This window comes from Crinia signifera, chromosome 11 (assembly GCF_055691185.1).
Source record: "Crinia signifera chromosome 11, ASM5569118v1, whole genome shotgun sequence".
Taxonomy (NCBI): Eukaryota; Metazoa; Chordata; class Amphibia; order Anura; family Myobatrachidae; genus Crinia; species Crinia signifera.
Genome location: NC_139227.1, coordinates 123,114,735 through 123,128,739, shown reverse-complemented (window position 1 = coordinate 123,128,739; position 14,005 = coordinate 123,114,735). Strand labels below are relative to the sequence as shown.

The 14,005-nt window shown below is 45.9% G+C and overlaps 1 protein-coding gene across 2 annotated transcripts in view; it reads right to left on the bottom strand.

Annotated features, from left to right (window-relative positions):
* The window catches only part of LMO1 (LIM domain only 1), a 126,725-nt gene extending 112,926 nt beyond the window's left edge, over window positions 1–13,799 (bottom strand). The window contains exon 1 of one of the 2 annotated variants that reach the window (XM_083164645.1): window positions 13,016–13,799. Coding sequence is in view for 1 of the 2 variants with exons in the window: in XM_083164646.1 (XP_083020772.1) it covers window positions 13,016–13,037 (22 nt within the window). In the remaining variant the exon portion in view is untranslated. The remainder of the gene's footprint in view (window positions 1–13,015) is intronic. The other variant, XM_083164646.1, reaches the window with a different exon arrangement.
* Window positions 13,800–14,005: the final 206 nt, after the last annotated feature.

Genomic DNA, 14,005 nt, shown 5'->3' with positions numbered 1-14,005 from the left:
CTCTATGGGACCTGCTCTTACAGTATTATATACTGCATATAATATATATACTGCATATAATATATAATACTGGATATAGAGTTCGATAAAATATTTTGTTTGTATTTTTTGAAAAGGCCCCATACACTAGGGCGACTTCTCTGTGATCCCCCTTTAAGCCACCCGCATCCGTCCTGGGTAGCAGGATCGCATGTTATATATCGTATGCCGTCCTTTAGCATGCGATATATATGATCTCAACCAAGCCTGCCCGGCTACTATGCCATCCAGTAGATTGCTTCTGCAGCCACTGCGACTCAAATACATGCAATTTGGACACTTTCTATGTGATTGATCACCATAATCCCAAATCGCATGTACATCGCCTAGTGTATGGCCAACTATAGCATACACAGGAACTGTGCATCTGGCTATGGGCTCAGTAACATAGGGGGTCTGGTGCTCATTTCTAGCGGGGATTTCCATAATGATGATTCTATGTGTCATTATACTAATAAAATAAAATATACAGTTTATCTACAAACTATTTTAATAATACTTTTGCAAAGCAATATTGGTGTATTGATTGGCAGGGAACATTGCACCCCCACAATACAGGGTGGTCTCTGCAAATTGTCATTTGTACAACACTCGCAGCAAGTTCCCTTTGCAGGAAAGAGATAAATTAATCAACATTGCTAATACCCCTTTCACACTAGAAAATGCAGGGATTTACCCAGGAATATGGTCGAGGGATCAAACAGGGTCATCCCCGGGTTGGCCCCTTTCACACCAGTCTAGTCCCTGCATTTTCTGGTGTGAGGGGGAGAGACAGTGCTAGGAGGGTGCCTGTGGTACTATGGGGTCCGGGCAATGGGGGCTGTGAGCTTGTAGCACTCTTTGCCTTGGGATGGGAAGTGCTGCTGAATTTGAAAACATTTGGAAAAGACTGGCTGGACGCTGATTGGCTGAGAGCGTCCGGCCAGTCTTTTCAATATGTTTCCAAATTCAGCAGCGCTTCCCGCCCCGCCGCCTGGCACATAGTGCTACAAGCTCCCAGTTGCCGTTGCCCGGACCCCGCTGCTCGCCACCTGCCCTGAGATCTGGAAATGCTGCTGCCGCATCACTGGGCAGCCAGCAACAGCAAGCTGGATCAGTAGCTTTCACACCAGCCAGCAACCTGGGCTGGTCGCAGGAGCAACCCTGCTATCTAGCAGGGTTGAAATCCCAGCAAATTTTCCAGGGAATTTGCCCCGGGAACCTTTCACACCAGCGCAAGTCACACGGGGCCAACCCAGGAATTTTGGCTGGTGTGAAAGTGGCATGAGAGTGGTCTTCATTAGTATCCAGTGACATCGCTGGGAGTCTCTATGCCTCTTGCCTCTGTGATGTCGGGATGCGGTCATCTATTAGAATGAACTTAGGTCTACAGTCATTAGGTCGACCCCACTAGGTCGACTGGCAGGAAGGTCGACCTGACTTAAGGTCGACATGGGCAAAGGTAGACATGACTTAAGGTCGAATTTGCATAAAGGTCGACATGAGGAAGGTCGACTGGTCATAAGGTCGACATGGGTTTTTCACTGTTTTTTGAGCCGACATGTGCCGACAGGCGGTATTTCATGCCCTACCATCCACTAGGGCGTGGTGGGAGAATAAAATAGTGTGCCGAGCGCAGCGAGGCACCGTGCCCGAAGCATAGCGAGCGAAGCGAGCGTTGCGAGGGTCCGATTCTCATTGCCAACTGTGTCCATGTCGACTGTGTCGACATTCGGATAAAAAAACAGTGAAAAACCCATGTCGACCTTATGACCAGTCGACCTTCCTCATGTCGACCTTTATGCAAATTCGACCTTAAGTCATGTCGACATTGGCCCATGTCGATCTTAAGTCAGGTCGATCTTCCTGCCAGTCGACCTAGTGGGGTCGACCTAATGACTGTAGACCTAAATGCAGTCTGACGAATGATCCCATTCCGTGATGTCACAGCTCCTAGTGAGAGGCCACATTCTAATACCAAACCACCCAACACTGGCCCCGTCTGTATCAGAAGGGACACAGGATCCTTTAGCTAGGGGTCACCTGAAGCACTGGAGACCCTCCCTCTGTATATCACGACCACCCTGCTGAAATCAGGGCAATTGCGAGGTACTGTATGAGTCAGTGACACTTAGCAGGTCATGGTTTCAGGATGTCACTGTATAGCATACTTGCCTACTGTTGAAAAGGCATATCAGGGAGATTGCAAAAGTAACACCTATCAGCCCAGGGGTAAAGTGGACACATACATTGGGGAAACGTCATACAAAGGACTTCTATCCAAGTATAAATGAGCCACGAGCAGTTATTAGGATCTAATTATTGATGAAAACACCTTTCAGGACCTGTGAATTGTGTTTTGAAGAGGTTCCACGTGATTGGCTATGAGAAACCTTATTTGAAAATGCATCTAGCCATAGGGATCAATGGGGCAGATTTATTAAGCTGGTAAAGTGTTATAGTGGAAGGTGATAATTGGGTCCTAACTGTCATTTTTAAAACACAGATGATTGGTTGGGGCATTACCACCTTCCACTTTATCAGCCATTGGGGCAGATGTATTAAGCCTGGAGGAGAGATAAACTGGAGATAAAGCACCAGCCAGTGAACTGTGTTTGAAAATGACAGTTGGGAGTTGATTGGCTGCTGCTTTATCTCCTTTTACCTTATCTCCACTTTATCCCTTCTCCAGGCTTATTACATCTGCCCCATTGTGCCTTATAAACAATGCAGGGAAATGGCACTTTATATCATTTTAGATCTCTCCGGTTTCTCTTTTTCTCAATAATATAACACCAGCCTGAATTCCCGGGTTGGCCAGGGAACAACCCGCGACTAGGGCTGGTGTGCAAAGTTCCCAGGCCAAGGATGGGCCCTGAAAATTTCCCGGGACCATCCTGGGAAACAACACGTTGTGAAAGGTACTTACCCAGCATCCCGGCATGCTTCCATCCGGGTAGCGGGGTCCGGGGGTCTGGGCGGCAGGATCCAAGGGTCTGGGTTCCAGACTGCAAGGATCCGGCAGCGGTAGCTGGGCGCTTGTAGCGCTATTTGCCGGGCAGCGGGGCGAGAAGTGCTGCTGTATTTGAAAAGACTGGCTGGATGCTCTCAGCCAATCAGCGTCCAGCCAGTCTTTTTTTAAATTTTTTTAATTCTCCCGCCCGGCAAATAGCACCCAGCCGCAGCTGCCGGATCCCCCAACCCTGGACCCCGCCACCTGGACCCCGCTGCCCCCTCACACCACAAAATTCAGGGACTAGGCCGATGTGAAAGGGGAATGTCCCTGCATGATCCAGGGACCATATTCCCAGGTAAGTCCCTACATTTTCTGGTGTGAAAGGGGTATTACTATTACATAATATGGGTTAGGTCCAATCAGGGAGATTGCCAGACTCTTCGGAGTAGGAATGGCCATTGGCCATTGATGATACCAAATCACTGATGCTTTATGACCATGGGAAATACATTTGAAATTGATGGGGAGAACTAAATAATTTCCCACCATCACCAATATCCACAAAGTCCCACGGTTCTGATTGGCTCGCAGGCCAGTCAATCAATGAACGGGGATGACCATTGGTAGGTAAAACCATCGATGATTGGGTACTGAAAGTAGCTCTGGAAGATTCTGTAGAAGTGGCTTGGCAGGGCAGGTATAACAAGCCGTGTGGCTTCATCGCTGGATGGCTGAATTACTGTGCTGGGGACAATGCAGTGTAATGAGTATGGCAATCTATCTGGGGGGGGGGGGGGAATTCTCCCAGTAGACCCTATGGTCAATCCACCTCTGACGGCCACTCATTTCATAGTTAGCAACTGCCAATAGCCACTTGTCACGTCACTATTGATGGTGACCAATGATGATGACAATGACAATCGCTACGCCATTGACATCGCCACTATTTTACGAAGTCTCCCTCGCAATCAGGACGTATGCTGTATAGAAGGATATCAGGTAGACATGTCTATGGACCTCTGAAGGTCGACAAAAAGCATTAGGTCAACAATGGCAAATCATTAGGTCGACAGTCAAAAGGTCGACATGTGTTTTCGTGTTTTTTTGTCCTGAAAGCCGACATAATCAACATGGACGCCGTCAAAGTGTTCTGCGCTGGGCACACTATTTTATTCTCCCACCATGCCGTAGTGTATGGTAGGGCATGAAATACCACCTGTCGGCACATGTCGGCTCAAAAAAGGAACGTGAAAACCTCATGTCGAGTTTTTGACTGTCGACCCTGCCATTGTCGACCTAATGCCTGTGTCGACTTACAACCTGTCATCCCAACTCTTTATTTTTACGTACTAAGCCTTACCAGAGATAAAGTGGATAGAGATAGATTACCAACCAATCACAGCCTGTAACCTGCCAGCAGCTGATTGGTTGGTACTCCGACATCTATTTTATGTAGTGGACCATGCACTGCTGCGTTGCTGCTGATTTGCTGTGATGGATCACATGCAGCCCAGCCCACCGTCAGGAGGGAGGCCCGAGGTCACGTGATCGGACGGCCAGCAGGTCCAACCACCGACTCAGGTCCGATGCGCACAGGACTACGTATCGGACCTGAGGGGACAGCAGAACTGACGCGATTAATCGGAATTGGCCAAAATCGGCTCAGTGTATGTACTACTACTACCCTTACCCTGTATGTATGTGTAACTACACACTACTTCTCTTACAGTATATATATGTGTGTGTGTGTCATACTTGCCTACTTTTGAAAACTAGTTTCAGGGAGATTATAGATGGTAGTAGAATTTTGCAACACACCCCATTGAGGGGTGTGTCATGCTCCTCCCAAAGGGCGTGTCTAGTTCCATATATGGAGATATTGTGAGCGTGGCACCTAGAAGCGTGGCTGAGTACTGCTACATCTGAGAGGAAACTTGTAAAATTCCTTATATTCAAATGTAGATGAGCCCCAAAGCAGTTAGTAAGAGCTACTATACTTGGTAATGTGCTGGGAAATGGTGCTGATGATTCAATGTAAAATGGGAGAGAGGGAGATTGCTGCTATGTCAGGGAGTCTCCTGCAGGAGGGGAGGTAACTATGATATAACAGTGTAATGTGGGCTAGGTGACATGAGGGAGATTGCTAGACTAATGAGGGAGAGAGGGAGATTGCTGCTATGTCAGGGGGTCTCATGCAGAATGCAGGATGGGAGGTAACTATGATGTAACAGTGTAATGTGGGCTAGGTGACATGAGGGAGATTGCTAGACTAATGAGGGAGAGAGAGAGATTGCTGCTATGTCAGGGAGTCTCCTGCAGAATGTAGGAGGGGAGGTAACTATGATGTAACAGTGTAATGTGGGCTAGGTGACACAAGGGAGATTGCTAGACTAATGAGGGAGAAAGGGAGATTGCTGCTATGTCAGGGAGTCTCCTGCAGAATGCAGGAGGGGAGATAACTATGATGTAACAGTGTAATGTGGGCTAGGTGACATGAGGGAGATTGCTAGACTAATGAGGGAGAGAGGGAGATTGCTGCTATGTCAGGGAGTCTCCTGCAAAATGCAGGAGGGGAGGTAACTATGATGTAACAGTGTAATGTGGGCTAGGTGACATGAGGGAGATTGCTAGACTAATGAGGGAGAGAGGGAGATTGCTGCTATGTCAGGGAGTCTCCTGCAAAATGCAGGAGGGGAGGTAACTATGATGTAACAGTGTAATGTGGGCTAGGTGACATGAGGGAGATTGCTAGACTAATGAGGGAGAGAGGGAGATTGCTGCTATGTCAGGGAGTCTCCTGCAGAATGCAGGAGGAGAGGTAACTATGATGTAACAGTGTAATGTGGGCTAGGTAACATGAGGGAGATTGCTAGACTAATGAGGGAGAGGGGGAGATTGCTGCTATGTCAGGGAGTCTCCTGCAGAATGCAGGAGGGGAGGTAACTATGATGTAACAGTGTAATGTGGACTAGGTGACATGAGGGAGATTGGTAGACTAATGAGGGAGAGAGGGAGATTGCTGCTATGTCAGGGAGTCTCCTACAGAATGCAGGAGGGAAGGTAACTATGATGTAACAATGTAATGTTGGCTAGGTGACATGAGGGAGATTGCTAGACTAATGAGGGAAAGAGGGAGATTGCTGCTATTTCAGGGAGTCTCCTGCAGAATGTAGGAAGGGAGGTAACTATGATGTAACAATGTAATGTTGGATAGGTGACATGAGGGAGATTGCTAGACTAATGAGGGAGAGAGGGAGATTGCTGCTATGTCAGGGAGTCTCCTGCAGAATGCAGGAGGGGAGGTAACTATGGTGTAACAGTGTAATGTGGGCTAGGTGACATGGGGGAGATTGCTAGACTAATAAGGGAGAGAGGGAGATTGCTGCTATGTCAGGGAGTCTCCTGCAGGAGGGGAGGTAACTATGATATAACAGTGTAATGTAGGCTAGGTGACATAAGGAAGATTGCTAGACTAATGAGGGAGAGAGGGAGATTGCGGCTATGTCAGGGAGTCTCCTGCAGAATGCAGGAGGGGAGGTAACTATGATGTAACAGTGTAATGTGGGCTAGGTGACATGAGGGAGATTGCTAGAGTAATGAGGGAGAGAGGTAGATTGCTGCTATGTCAGGGAGTTTCCTGCAGAATGCAGGAGGGAAGGTAACTATGATGTAACTGTGTAATGTGGGCTAGGTGACATGGGGGAGATTGCTAGACTAATGAGGGAGAGAGGGAGATTGCTGCTATGTCAGGGAGTCTCCTGCAGAATGCAGGGGAGAGGTAACTATGATGTAACAGTGTAATGTGGGCTAGGTGACATGAGGGAGATTGCTAGACTAATGAGGGAGAGAGGGAGATTGCTGCTATGTCAGGGAGTCTCCTGCAGAATGCAGGGGAGAGGTAACTATGATGTAACAGTGTAATGTGGGCTAGGTGACATGAGGGAGATTGCTAGACTAATGAGGGAGAGAGGGAGATTGCTGCTATGTCAGGGAGTCTCCTGCAGAATGCAGGAGGGGAGGTAACTATGATGTAACAGTATAATGTGGACTAGGTGACATGAGGGAGATTGCTAGACTAATGAGGGAGAGAGGGAGATTGCTGCTATGTCAGGGAGTTTCCTGCAGAATGCAGGAGGGGAGGTAACTATGATGTAACAGTGTAATGTGGGCTAGGTGACATGGGGGAGATTGCTAGACTAATGAGGGAGAGAGGGAGATTGCTGCTATGTCAGGGAGTCTCCTGCAGAATGCAGGAGGGGAGGTAACTATGATGTAACAGTATAATGTGGACTAGGTGAAATGAGGGAGATTGCTAGACTAATGAGGGAGAGAGGGAGATTGCTGTTATATCAGGGAGTCTCCTGCAGAATGCAGGGGGGGAGGTAACTATGATGTAACAGTGTAATGAGGGCTAGGTGATATGAGGGAGATTGCTAGACTAATGAGGGAGAGGGGGAGATTGCTGCTATGTCAGGGAGTCTCATGCAGATTGCAGGAGGGGAGGTAACTATGATGTAACAGTGTAATGTGGGCTAGGTGACATGAGGGAGATTGCTAGACTAATGAGGGAGAGATGGAGATTGCTGCTATGTCAGGGGGTCTCATGCAGATTGCAGGAGGGTAGGCAGCTACTGTATGATGTGTGTGTGTTAAGACAAAGTACTAATTAACAACAGAATTAGCCTGAGATTGGGATTTACTTCCTTTCATTCTATAACCCCCTGCTGCAGTTCTCAGCAGTAGCCTGTTCCTGAAAAAAACTTTCTTACAAGAACCATTTGTCAGAACCCCTGTTCCATTGTGAGACAATACACCTTGTGCCGGGTACCGTATATTTAACTTACATTTTTATTGATTTCTTTTCAGCGATTGTGGGAGAAAATGAAATGACATTATGTGCGTTCTATCCTTTTTCCTGAACTGTTAAACAATATTAGGTCGTAAATATCTAGCATTTACAGATCTTAAAAAGACACTGGCCCTGATTAATCGTCTAACGTCTATCAGGGGCCCCGGTGGCGGTGACGGGGTTAACGCGCACTGAGCGTTCGCCCCATAAATGTAACTAATCGTGTTGTTACTGCTCATACGCGTGACATAAAGCTTGTGTGACAGCTTTACGACGCATCGTAATAAGTCAAATATTTTCACATAAAGATTACTCTACCCAAAAAATAAAAGGATTCTGCCAAGTTCGGTTTTATACAGGGACGGAATAAACAACAGCGAGGCCATTACTTTCGCCTTGGTTCTTGTAAAGCGAAAAAGTTATTTGTGATCCTCCTAAAACTATTTCTTGGTGGTTACAGACCTTGTGGCGGAGAAACATAAAAAACAAGACAAAAAAAGAAAGACAAAAAAAAAAATATATATATATATTGCGCTAAACACATATGCACAAAACTGGTGTTTCTCAGTCTCAGTCTATGGGGGGGGGGGGGGAGGGTTTCAATTATTTGCAGTAAATTATTTAGCAAAATAAAAAACTTTCACAATCTTTTTTGGCCCGATGGCTTTTTTGCCATAATTTACCTCTTTCTGTGATAAACACATGTATTCAGGATAAGTTTCCTTATCCATGTGTTTTGCTGCAGCGAAAAAAACAGGACTCATTGGGTATTTTGACTCTCTTGCCCCTGGGCAGAAAAGGCATAATCCTGGATAGTGCCTGCTATTGGGGACAATTGAATTACCCCACCCCCAAGGATCAATTCCCCCCTAAAGGTGCATATACCTCCAGTGAATTTATCATTTTTTTATATGGGATCCACAACATTTACTCTCCGAGGAGTTATGTGTCGGCAATACCGATTGATGTTCTGCGTCCCCCAGGACACCGCAGTGTGGATGCTTAGTAAATAACAGACAAATAATTATAGGTAAGGGTTCAAATTAGGTATGCAGCCAGTTCTGGGTATTATAATCACAGGTAAAAACACAAGTTTGGGAACCTGACTTCAGGAAGCGATCCGTTCACCTATCGTGATGGTTATAGATAATTATTATTTCTGAGACTTCTGTCAGCTGTATATACATAACCGTACATGAATGACCTTGTTTGATGCATTCTGTCTACATTAGACCACAGCTGTAATGTATCTGGTCCTGGACACAACCATGGGATATCCTGTATATCTCCCAGGTAAAACACATCATTAACAAAGAAATACATGATTGTAACTTGACTTCTATCAGACTCCAGAGCTGCACAGTACAAAGCTGATGACATGAATTAGTGTCATACTCTCCGTTACCGATAAACTCAATGACAAATCCTTTTACCTTTCCCCTAATCAATCTCTTAGCTTTCATATGACTTCATCATCTCTCATTACTTATTCACGTTTGTTAGATCCTGTAAACCCAAATACCCCTCTCAGGTCCAATATGCATTTATTACCATACCCAGAAACTTTCCTCAGGACTTCTAAATTGATTTCATGTTTGTAGTGTTGGTTTAATGTTGTTTGACCTGTTTTTTATAATTGGACAAAGCCTCCAGACCTTAGGGACCCTCCGCAGATCTGTCAAATGCTGGGGGGTCACGGATCACATTAAAAAACATTGTAAAACCAGTAACATGGGACAGTTAAACACAATAAAGGAGGAAGCCAGTAAGACAAATACAAGGTCCCTGTGACTGAGGGGCTTTATTGAATAAAGGCCCGTAACGTTCCGTTTTTACAGCACAGCGATAAAGCTAGTAACTTAAGCAGCCGGCGCGGAACTGATGACTGCAAAACTTTACGACTGCAACCTGAATCCTGAATCCCTTTTGTCCAGTCGGACAATGAGAGACCAGATATCTGGGCCTGTGTTTTTTTTCTGAGCATCCAGTCTGTCGTTGGGTGGCGAGGTGCCCCCATCGTTTGACCTTTTATATTCTAGTTTATGCAATCGATAGACACTTTGCGGTGCACCTCCCATTTAACAGGTCTGATGCCCGTTGGACGAAAAAAAAACCATTTCAACTCCCTAAAGTTCAAAGTAGAAGGCAAAAACTTAAAGACGGGCCCATCAGATCCCAGGCTATTCTCTGCACTTGCCTGAGCCGGTGCAGGCTTCCTGCTGCTAGCCTGACAATCATGGCAGGAACCCGCTCGCTCCTGCCTAGCCTTCAGCATGAAGAGATGGTGAAAATATCACTTATGTTCGCATGATTAAAGGAAGCTTTAAGCATAGGAGTATTGATCAGTGGGGCCTGCAATCTTTTTAAGTCATTTCATTGCAGTGTAATAAAAAAAAAATAATAAAAAAAGACCGGTGCTTAAAACAGAATCTGCAATTACGTTACCATGCAGCCGGGATTTTGGATTTGCCTTCTGTGAACTTTTTTTTTTTTTTTTTTTTTTATTACCGGTAAGAGCCGTTTGGCACAAAATGCAGAAATAGAAGTAGCATTAATGAAGGTGCATTGATGTCTTCTCGGGATATAATGGATCATGAAGGTGACCTCGCTTGATCCGGTCATTGCGTCATAACGCGGTAGTGCCCGCTAACCCGGGCGTTTATTAGAAGATGCGGAAAACCAGCGACACAGAAGCATTATGTTTACGTTATTAGCATGCGGCGTTCCATCTGTGCATGTTTCAGGCTACACGATAATGTCCTGAACTCTTTGAGAACCCTCCTCCCGATATAAAGCCTCCTTAGATAGGGTCATGTCGCTAGTTCTATTTAATTGCGCAATAACTACCAACACGGTACTGATGCACTGATGGAATTGCCCCCGTAACTCATACAAAAGGGTAAAAGTTTGCCCAAAAACTAAATTTACATTTTAATGGAAATAATTTCACTTAAAACTGGATTGGTGTGATCCAGGTAAGAGACTGAATAACCGGTCTTCGTTGTTTACCTGCCCCCACCTTGCAGCCACTTTCAGGAGTCATTAATAATAGTTTTTCTATTGCTTCCTAAGTTGCTTCCATTTCTCTCGCCTGTACCGTTCCCAGATATTGTTTTCTGCTTCCGTCGCGTTGATCTGATTTTGGTGGTAAAACTTTATTTGTTCCATCTATAATAATCACAGTCTCGCAGTGTCAGAAATGAAAGGAAGGGGAATTCGTCAGTTTGGGAAGCCACCAATCAGCCTGATCCAATCGCTTGATAATATAATCAATAACTACCTATTAAATGTTAAGTGAGGCATACCCAGGAGTGGGAATGTATATTTATAGCTCCTGTGTCGGCTTGTACCTTTGTACTGTCCCCTTTAACAGCTTTTGCCTTAATATTTGGCTGGTTTACGAACCTCTCTAGTGTTCTGCTCCCAGAGTCTCACTCATAAACCTATAATATTACCCCTTACATCCTAGAGATTATGAAGGAAGCTTTGGACTTAAACGGAAATGTGACCGGACCGTTCTCTCCTTCTTAACACCAGTCAGATCAGCAATACAACACCCAATAACATCCTCCATATAAACATCCAACGTATAAAGATGCAGCATTACCGCAAACTACATACAAAGTTACAATTAACACTTGATTCCTCTACTGCAGGGGTACTCAAACTCGGTCCTCAGGACCCCACACAGTTCATGGTTTCCAGGTCACCCGGCAGGTGCACGCATTACTATTTGACACATTTTAAAAGATCCACAGGTGGAGCTATTTAATTCACTTGCCGTTATGTGAGGAGACCTGCAAAACATGCACTGTGCGGGGTACTGAGGGCCGAGTTTAAGAACCTGCGCTCTAAAGAACGGATGTCTTCTCTCTGCCATGCTTTTAGGATTAGACATGAGGATTAATACCAGGATAGGTCATACTATACATTTTATTTAGTGTATATGCTGTAACACGCTGTCAGCAGTAAAGGCGTCCTGAAGGCACCTGCAGGTCACTCCCCCCCCCCCCCCCCCCCCTCCCTAAAGTGCTCATCTACAGTACAACGACTCATGTGGCTCAAACAGGAAAAAGAAAAAAACCTGCACCAGCTAAACGGAGAGAGTTGCTGGCTCTCTGTGATAATTGCTACCTTTCTAGAAGGAGATCAATGTCAGACATCTGTCCGGCCATTAGAAGGCCACAGAAGCATCTTTTGGAGACGGATTGGAGGGATTTTAAGTAAAGTGCTCCTGTTGACACTGATCCCTGGTCTTCAGTTCCTCTATTTCAAATGCACAGCTCTAAACTGAGGAGTAAAATGCCCCCTGGCCAGATGCTGCTTCTGTAACCGACTCGACACAGTTAACCCTTCTCAGTCCGCACTGCTCCCGGGTGGTCAAAAAGTGGCACAGGAGCCCTCTTGAAAATGATTGAGTTTGTCTCTTTAACCCCCTTCCCTCCGCAGGACTGAATGATGCCATACTCAGATGCGGATAGCGGCAGCACCCATGTTTATGCACCCCAAAAAAGTGGGTGCAAGGGAGGCCTGGGACCAACAGAGGTGTAAGTCTTTGCCTGAGAACATCCAGAGTCTGCGACATGCATCTGTGCAGAATTCTCTCATTAGTTAAATAAATTTGCCGTTAACCCCCCCCAAAGAAACAAGATTCCTGAAGTCAACCCTCCTCCCGACTTTGCCGGTCCCCAATCTTTCAGCGCTGCTCTACAGGATGTGCAGAGAGCCCAAAACTTGCATCAGAATGTCCTTAACCTGCCTCATTGTAAAGAAAAGTAAATCCAAATGGCTTTAACCCAAGGATTTCCTTGATATTTCTTTATTAGACGTTTCAGCACATCCATTCTCTTCTGTCCTAAATTCTATCAATAGTACCCTGTTCAGACGTAGAACGAAAGAGGAATCAATGGGGAAAGGAAACGCCAGGCTGCAGCGTTACACGAGGAATATTCAGCAGCGGCTAAGGAAGAGACGGCTCTCCTAACCCATGTTGCAGACAGCGATCCTGCAACGGCGGAGACCAGACCGACTCGTGTTTACTTTCTAGCAATGACAAGAGGAAGGAACACGCGTGGACTGGTGATAAGCGAGGGGGAACCACAACCGGTCACCTCTACATGGATACGGGATCACAGCCCTGCCGTGGGGAGGATAAATCACTGTACAGTATATATATATAACAGCAGACTCACCGTCTTCTTTATCCAGAACCATTCTCCCAGAGGCTGAAGGGACTCCTCCGTCACCAGAAGCCTCTCCGCACAGAAGGAAGGACACGTTGCTGGGAACACAAGCACTCTACAACCGTATACAGCCGTCCCTCCTCTGCCAGCTACAATTGCACAATTGGGTGACTTTTAGCCTATGTTGCACCAAGCTTGGATTACATTCAGAACCGCTCAGCGTCGCTAATACAAAAAAAAAAAAAGACACAGTTTGATGATCGCTTTCTTCTGCACCTGGCTGCAAAATTGCAGAAACTAAGCCTACAGTTGGGAAATAAAAGGGGGGATTTCAGTCGCTTCCCGGATGGTTCAATTGGCAGAATAAAAAATGGTCTTAATGTGATTGTGCGTGATAGCCCTGGCAGCGACTGGGGCCGAGCACCGACGGTTCCTAAAGTGCTTTCCTCTAATCTAAAATTATATTCTGCGAGGAAGAAGAAGGGGAAAAAATCTGCAATTCTGGCTCTGTAAGCGAATGTGCTCCTCGTCTTTCCTCTCGCTCAATTTATGTGGTGTGCATTATCCTGCTGCTGGAGAAATGCACTCATTTCCCAGAGACCCTAAGATCCCCTTGTTAATTAAATCAATTCATTATGCTCAGATCTGATTAGCAACCCTCCCCCCTCCTTTGAATCAATTATTCAATACACAAACATAATTGGCTGTGCTAGGGGTGTCTAAGTATTAGCTTATTTAACTCCAAGGACACTAATTACCCCTAGGGCAAGAGAACTTTTCTCATTAATTCTGACAAAACACAAAAGCGCAGTCAGTCTGTGTGTGTGTGTGTGTGTGCGTGCGGCTACGTGTGGAGGAGAGGGGAGGAGACAGATGATGACACCGTCACATTGTCAAGTGGAGAAGAGGATGCCTGTGTTCAAACATAGGGAAGATCTGTAAACCTATAGGTCACGTATATAAATGTATATACCAGGCGGAGAGAGAACAGATCTGCAG